The sequence below is a fragment of the Daktulosphaira vitifoliae genome, unplaced genomic scaffold (genome assembly GCF_025091365.1).
Source record: "Daktulosphaira vitifoliae isolate Bord-2020 unplaced genomic scaffold, ASM2509136v1 Scaffold_3, whole genome shotgun sequence".
Lineage (NCBI taxonomy): Eukaryota > Metazoa > Arthropoda > Insecta > Hemiptera > Phylloxeridae > Daktulosphaira > Daktulosphaira vitifoliae.
The window spans coordinates 35,742,643-35,751,323 of NW_026099574.1; the positions used below are offsets into that span (position 1 = coordinate 35,742,643).

The window sequence follows — 8,681 nt, forward strand, 5'->3', positions numbered from 1 at the left end:
TATTTAAAAAACATTAAATTGCTTTTTAAGTGATTTTAAGACACTCAATTATCAATCGAGTCAAAAGGTGACAAAGACATTATTCTATAATTTAAATTATTATGATACATGTTTATTAAAATATGTTGTATGTTCATAATAACAGAATAAAAAATAAATACTTAAACTTATTGCATTATATTCAAAAATAATGACTCATTTTAAATCACTTATCCATTATGATATGAAAAATTAAAAAAAGTCATCATCACTATAAATTTAAAATTAATTTTTTAAGACACAATTACTAGATAAACTTATGTAAGTGAACAAAAGTAGTTTTTTTATTGTTATAATTAGGAAGATTGGTACTCAGTACTATTTTTAACAAATAAAACTTAGGTTAACATTTCAAATGGTGTTATATTGTATTCCGATGGTTTATTTATATTCAGGATTTATAAGTTCATGCACCCTATAGAGAATAAAGTTTATTTTTTCAAATGGCAACATACATAATTAACTAATTTAAATAATAGAAAATTATCTAATAAGGAAATTGGCAGATAGATAACTACTTTTCGATCAGTACTTTGAAAGTTACTAATATTTTTAACCATGATGGGAAGAGAAGCAGGTCAAGAAATTTCTTCTGATAAAAGTACCAGCACACGTGCTTTAAAGTTATTACTTTAAACTGTTAATAGCTGCCGAAATATTGGTCCAAAGGTTATTATGGATTAGTCATTATCTCATTAAGATCTTCATAACTATTAAAACTAATTTATGTTGTTATATGAAATAATAATGTTGACATCATTATAAGGTATAAAAAATGATGAAAGAAAAGTTAATCATTGTGGCTAATATTATTTGAAATTAAAAATATTAATTTTTAGTATTATAAAATCGCTTTTAAAACTTTATCCAAACTGAACATTTGGCTATATAACTGCTATGTTTTTTGTTAATTTGAGTTTTTAACTTTTTTAATGTCAAATTTTAAGTTAAAGTAAGGTTTTAAAAGTGATCTCATAATATTTTTAGGTTCTAGAATTATTTTTTCAATGTGTCCTAAATAAAATCGATATTAATTAAAAAAATTACCAAAAACCGGAGTTACACAAAAGTAAAACAATTATTTTATGAACATTTTATTGAAGGTATTAAAAATTACTTTGGCTACGAAATGCTGTTTAATAAATTTTAGTCATAACAATACTGCAAAGCATAAAATTAATTTTATTAATACTAAATAAATAAATAATATTATAAAAGTACAATAAGACAAGTGCTCTCTTCTGATTATAATTAATAAGTGTTTTTCGTGATTCATATTGATAAAAAAAGTTATTTTATTAAAATGTATTTTAATATTATATTTTTTATTTTTTTTTTTTTGTAATGCAATTTAGTCAAACACAATGGATACATCAAATAAACACAGAAATTATGTACAAAGAACATAAATATTAAATAGCCTTACATTATAATGTTTATCGATTTATAATAAAAATAAGAATTATAATAAGAAATTAAAAAAAGAAACTTATAATTAATATAGAACAATAAAATACATAAATATAAAATAAATTAATTAATAGTAGAAATATTGTAGAAAGAAGTAAAGTATAGTATTTAGAACTCTAACGTTTTTGAAAAGAAAAAGAAAAACATAATGTCATAGACAAAAATATAAACTATACACGATTTTATACTTAAAAGTTAATAAAATAGGTACTTAAAGTATACAAGTATGCCAATACAAATTAACCTATTTTAAAAAATAACGGGTTGACAATAAAATTTTTTTAAAAAAATGAACAATTGAAATACGCATAGAATAATATAAATTGTATAAATTTGGAAATTTAATGGTTAGTTTAGTTTCAGAAATAATTTTTGACAAAAGATAGTTTTAATCAGTTATGTATTGACTATACATACTAAAATGATTCAGATAAATGACTACTTACAAATATTATACACTATAGGAACATTTTAAACTTATATATAAATACAAGGGTTAGTAAAATATAACTACTAAATAAATATAAGTATAAATAAATAAAATATATTAATATTAATGGGTTATTCATTTGTAGAAATGCTTTTATTTGCTGATGTTTTTACTCCCTCCACCATAACAATACAATATTGACTACAAGTAGGTAAAAAATATAAATTCTAAAATTAGGTTAAAATTATTCAACAATCTAAGAGCTTGTACGTTACTAAAATGACTTTATGCATAAGTGTCCATTTCAATCTAATCAAGTGGGTGAATTAATTTTACACAAAAAGTCACAAATAAAGGTACACAAGCGCCGAGATGCATGTGCTACAAACACAAAAAGCACTAGCCTGGGATTTCAGTAGATGGTATTTTTGGAATTACTCCTTGAACAATGATTTGATCTCGAAATTCCCGTCCATCCTTAGAAATTCGCATTTCGGGGATCTCGTAGTCTCTTGTGTCTAGTTTGTGGTGGTTATTGTGCCTTATTTTGTGTTCGCTGCGTTGCTGTTGATGTTCTTCGGTTTTCGGTGATGCTGCCATACCAGCTAAGTTTTGTTCAAAAGCGAATTTTGCATACTGGTATTGCATAGCATTGTGAGCTTCTGAATCTGGTACTTCGATAACTGCTACATCGATTATTGGATATCTTTGAATATTAAAACTTAATGTTTGTACTGAACTTATTGTTGACATATTCGGGTTTGTTTCGCTGTTGGACAAACCATAATCTTGTACGGCCTCCATTAAAAATCCAGGGATGGGTTTTAATTTAGCTAGAAATAGAAATGTTTGATTAGTTAAAAAAAAATGTATACAATATTTTTGTGAAGTCGAAAATCAATAAATTAATAAAAAATTAGTCTAAAGTATATTTTAAAATAATCGAACAAATAATTGAACAATAAAAACTTTGTTATCGATATCTAACATAAACTCCAAAATGCATGTAAAATGAATTCAATATAACGTTACATTTTTAACTGTATAATTCTGCATCAGAGAAATTACTAATTTTTATTACGTCAGATTATAATTTTTATTCCATTGTTATTTATTTTATGTATATCTGTATATACGTGAACAGAATATATCCTTTACAATTGTGTTTGGTTTAATTGAGTATTGTATTCACATTGATACATATAAATATGTTGTCACAGTATTGTTTTATATTTTAATGACTTAGATAATAGCAAAAATATTTACTCATTTGCACGTCTCCGGAGCAATTTATTGATCTGAAAAATCTGTGTACAGGAAGTACATTTCCTTCTTCGTCTTCAACTTCGATGCTTAAACCAAAGTTATGAAATGGTTCTCGACGCCAAAGCCTTACTGCACTTCGAATATTCCATTCTGTCCACTTTTCACCGTAGTAAGATATCATTCGACTGTCTAACAATTTCCTCTTAACTGAAACAAAATATAAATAACAATGTTTGTTTGTTTAAAAAATATAGGAAAATTAAAATAATATACTTTTCTTTTTTCTCAGTGATTTGGTGTAAGCGTAAACTGATACTCGGATTTGCTTTTCTTCCATTATTAAGGATGCAATTGCGGAATCTGATATATTAGTGGTTGATTTTTTTGTATTATCTTCCAAAAATATTGGAGCACAAATAGTTTGATCATCAGTCTAATCAATAAATAAATTGTATTATACAACGATTGTTTTATTGTATTACATAACCAAATTTAACGAAATTTGTAATTTGATAATTACCATACCTCGTTGTTCACTTGTGAATTACACGGAAGAAGTTGTTTATATAAACGTAATTTTGCTGTGTTTACATTGACTGTAATGCCATTAGAAGCTTTTGGCAAAGAAATGTTGAACATCAAGTTCATAGATTCTTTTGAGTTCCACACTTCTGAATTGGTGTTTTTGGGCAGTTCACCTATTCAACATACAAATATTAGAATTTCATTATTTCTACTTATGTCTAATATTACTTACATGTGGGATAAAAACTTTGTATTTTTTCTGTAAACATATCTGCTGGATAAGCTGGAAAACTTTTAACATTTTCATATAAAACACGAATAGCGTCTCTTTGCTGCGAAGAAGGAGATGGAATGGACTGCGTTCGTGATTTCATCGTTGAGCTGATTGGAGGTCGACCGGACAATCCTATAAAGTTGATTATTTGACTTTGGATAGACTTGAGCCTGAGTTCTTTGTTCCTATGATAAAAGGTTGATAATTATTTGTTGATAAATCAGAGAATATAAGTAAATTCATTTAATACAAGTTAATCGTAAGAAAAATCAAACTCAGTTACACAGCAAAATAATATTATAGCTATTATGTTAATGAGTGATAGTATACGAGTAAAAATAAGAGTAGTAGACATGGCGTCAACAAAACATATTTTGGTTAGTGGTTCACACGGCGTCAGAAAATCACACGCTGCACACATTTACACTTACGGCTCCGATGATTCAACAGACTTATCCGTAGATTCTGCAAACTCAGTGCTGTGAATAAAATACAAAGTTTTTTGGAATTTAGTGTAAATATTTTAATTAATATAGTGGTCAGTGCGAAAAAAAAGGAACGTAGCTGTCTAGAGACCGGTGGCCAGTATGCAACCCCTTCAAACGTACATCTAATGATAATAAAACATATTGCCAAAAATGTTGCACCAAGAGGCAATAAATTATACATTGCGAGATAACATTGCTCGTTGTCTTTACATTAAGCTTGATCTGGTCCACCCAAGGCCGAAAATTAAGTGCAGACAAAATATCCATTAAACAGGACCTCGCAATAACCAACGATGTGGATAGGGCAAGCCAGGTTTATTATAAACGCATCTCTGCTTTTGCTGGCGTGCACTTTGGGTGTTTGATTTTTTTTTTTTTTGGTCGCGTATTTATTGACCAGGTCCAAACGAAACCGAAAACGAAAAATAAAAACTGAAACCGACAAAACCTGTAATCGTTTAAAAAACCTCCAGGCAGACGCATTAAAATCCGTCTGGAAATGCAGTCGTCAAGTGCATTTCCCCCTAAATTTTGATTTAAAATCAAATAAAAAATTGTGGTCCAGACGAATAAATTAAGAGCTTGAGTTAAACAGCAACAAAAAAAAAAAAAAATTAAAGATACAAAAACTGAACCACGATGTTGTTGATGTTATTACATTTTGTGTTTATAAGTGCACCCAGGGTAAAAAAAATTACCTAAGAAGTATTTATGTGTTAAGTAACTTGGAACGTTGGTTTATGGTATGAATATCAAAGTGGTCAAATTTTTTACAACCAAAAGTACTTGTAAAATTTTCGCCTTTAATTCTCTAGACTGTTTAATGGTTATTTATACAAACTCAAGGTTTATTTGGACAAAGCCAGTTTTGATTAGTAAAAAAAAGATTATTTACTAATAAAAAATTAATTAAATGGCTTTTTCGGCAATCTGTTAAAATTTTATAATATTCAACATAAGTAAATCAATTTTTAATGATGCAGATTTCACAACATTTTTTACATCATTATTCCTGTATAATTTGCTTGATGGTATTTAAAAAAAAAGTCTTGGATGGTGATCATATGTCAAAGCCCGTCACATCGAATTATTTTAAGTGCTGACTTATTCATTTTTTCAGAATTTTCTTTTTTTAATTAAAATACTCGTAGAGAATGATTACCGCATATTTTTTTTTATTAAAAAAACACACCCGAGTCACCTATTCTTTTGAATGAAAGTTATAAATCTTAATGAATGAAATGTGACGATAATGTATATTATTATATTACTATAACTAGTTGTCAATGTAAAAAAAAAAAAAAAAGATAATTTGACTGTTTGTCTCTATATAAACACGGCCAGCGCATAAAAAAAATTATGTGTATGTGTGTATTTTTTATAGTCTCTTCTGGTAGACCAGACAACCGGAATTTAACTACGAATATATTAACGTCGGTTTTATTGTTGTAAAAACATCCCCGAATAAGTGCCACAGTGTCTTAGACAACATCAATTACCGTTGATGTAGGTTAGTTTTTAACATATATCTGTTTTATGAAGTGACCGTAATTATTAAATATAAATGATCATATTATTAAGCAGTATTGATTTTGACTCGAAAAAGTTTGCAGTTATTAAATTAAGTCAATCAGATGTACTGGATCAAAGATTTTTTATGTATACATTAAAATATATATTTTGACCATATTATACGACAATATAAGGGAAAAAAATAATATTGTTTATGTATTTAAAATCAATAAGTTAAATCTAAAAACTAATTTAACTTCATTGAGATTTTAGGTCATTAAATATAACATGGTTTCATAGTCTTGTATTTAGAGCATCTTCTGATTCATATACGTCATTAGACATTTATTTCTGTTTATCGGCCAAAACCCAAGTGTTTGCTTAATCCATTAGCGTTGCATTTTTTTCACACGTTATGTATAAATTATTTTTATTTGTTTGAGTTTAATTGGCTCTATTAAAAGTTCTATTCAAAATAAATTATTTTACAAAACAGATGGATAGCTTCAGCCTAGTCAATTGCTTCTAAAAATATCTTTCGAATTTTATTGAAGTGTGTTATGATCATTGGTATTTTTTTTATCTCAATCTCGCGAGCTGATGCATCCTATTAACTTCAAAAGACTAGCAAACTTTTATTGGAAACTCACCAAATGGAGCTAATTTCTCAAACTAAACAAATCCTCCTCTTACACTGTAAACTGATGCTTAATTATACCCTTATAATAATAAAATAATTATGTTTATACCTTTCTCTGTGCATCTGAGGCGTCTCAGTTTCGATTATTTGATCGGAAGACGAATGAGGTTGTTCTGCTTGCGTTCCATTAACCATAGAAAAGTTGTACTCGTGCCGGTCGCTGGAGCTACCGGCAGGTGCATCTCCCAACATGGAGTCGTGGTCGGCAGATTGAGAAGGCATATTGGTAACGATTGCGATCAGTGCGGATTCCAAGGCATCAAGTTCTGGTTCCGGCAGTTGAGACAGGTGCCGAAGCAACGTCTGACCAAACGACGAGTTGGGGTCGGTCAGCCAGTGTACGGGCACTGTGGGCATGAAAATTTGTCCTGTTGCAGGTACAGGAGCAATTTCATCGGGAGGTTCGTTCAAATCCATAGGACGGGATTGACACGATGCAGTCAACAGTCCTAAAATAAGAGTTACGAGTAGGAGCCGGTAACGTCGCAACGACAACATGACAACAGAAGAACAAAAATATCGAATAAAAAATATCGTCTACTATGAATAGTAATATTTTTCTAGAGGAAAAATTTAAATGTCCTTTGGCGATAAATAATATCGAAAAAAATAACAAACGCTATTTTATAAAAACACGAAAAAAATATGAAAATTTCACGACAGACGTCTATGAACGTTGAGTGCGTTTTGGGCGATTGCACGCGTAGTTCTGGCGCGATACGGAGCTCAATGAAGAAGAAGACGCCACGACGATAGTGTGGCTGGGTCGTACCTCGTGGGCGCGGGCATTGGCGTGCGTGTGTAAAAAAGACTATACGGTGGTGCAAGTGTGCGTCGTCTATATGGTGTGTATGTGTGAGTAAATATATAGCTCAAGTAAACATAAACGACGGCGACACACCGCGGTGTCGTATGTACCCGCCACTGCCACCACCACCCTTAATCTTCTGTTCTTAACTATTTTTTAATACCGCCAATGTCCAATGAATACCTCCGTCCCACGTGGGACATCCAAAACGTTCCCTCCTCCCCACATCATCCTGACAATCAGGCGGCGGGACGACGTCTTGCCGACCGAGTAAGCGTCAGATTTCGACGGCCAGTACTTAACCTTATCCTCTAGTTATTTTAGTGTTTGCGAAATCCGCAGTTTATTACTATGAAATTTAACATCATTAATTTTTTCTTCTCCTTTTTCATTATATTATTAATTAGTCATGAATTTCCGCAAACATATTACGTTATGGTTTGCTCTAATATAATATGTGATGAGATGGAAAAAATATTACTATAAAAAAAAAAAAATTGAAATTAGGAAACTATATTTTAATAATAACATGTAGGCTTGAGTGTAATGAAATTCAAACTTGTTCAATTTGTTCCCTCTGTGTGATAGAAATCTTCATTAATATATTTTTTCTAGTGATCAAATTTTCATTAAATACATATTTCAATAATGATAACTTTGTACTGACAAAGGTTAAAAAATTTTTTTTGAAATCTATTTTCATAATTTTTCATTGAACGTCATTAGTAAATTTCTCTCGAGTAGGGGCGTATTTAAAACTCATTTTAGTGTTATGGCGATTTAATTTTCTTACTTTGATAGNGTGTTATGGCGATTTAATTTTCTTACTTTGATAGGCAAGTTAGAGAAAACTTTTTTACTAAAAATAAAGTGATGACCAAAGATGAAAATGTCTTAAGAACCATATTTCGTAACATCGGCTTTAAAAAATAGCGCTGGACGAGGGGGAGCGATTACTCATATTGCTCATCCCTATACTCAAATAGTTGATAAATTTTGGATGCTTAAGTATTTCGTTGCTTACTTCCCGCTAGTTCTATCAGTGTAGTTTTGACAAGTTACACTTGAGAAAATAAAAAAAAGTGATAGATTTTGAAATTAAAAATATTAATTTACCTGTCTTTGCTTAAAAAATATTATATTTATTCGAGAAAGGGGTATGTTGACAT

At 29.6% G+C, this 8,681-nt stretch overlaps 2 protein-coding genes across 8 annotated transcripts in view; both read right to left on the reverse strand.

Moving 5' to 3' along the window:
* The window catches only part of LOC126901855 (sodium/nucleoside cotransporter 2-like), a 38,336-nt gene that overhangs the window by 29,321 nt on the left and 334 nt on the right, over positions 1-8,681 (reverse strand). The gene's annotated exons all lie outside the window — the stretch shown is intronic.
* The window catches only part of LOC126901853 (uncharacterized), a 19,012-nt gene continuing 11,998 nt past the window's right edge, over positions 1,668-8,681 (reverse strand). The window contains exons 2-8 of one of the 6 annotated variants that reach the window (XM_050678708.1): positions 6,754-7,081; positions 4,436-4,483; positions 3,963-4,189; positions 3,731-3,903; positions 3,479-3,638; positions 3,206-3,412; positions 1,668-2,772 (exon numbers count right to left, since the gene is read on the reverse strand). In XM_050678708.1, coding sequence (XP_050534665.1) covers positions 2,339-2,772; positions 3,206-3,412; positions 3,479-3,638; positions 3,731-3,903; positions 3,963-4,189; positions 4,436-4,483; positions 6,754-7,081 — 1,577 coding nt within the window. In that variant the 3' untranslated portion in view covers positions 1,668-2,338. Of the gene's footprint in view, positions 2,773-3,205; positions 3,413-3,478; positions 3,639-3,730; positions 3,904-3,962; positions 4,190-4,435; positions 4,484-6,753; positions 7,548-8,681 lie in introns of those variants that run through there. The other 5 variants (XM_050678705.1, XM_050678707.1, XM_050678710.1 and 2 more) reach the window with 5 other exon arrangements.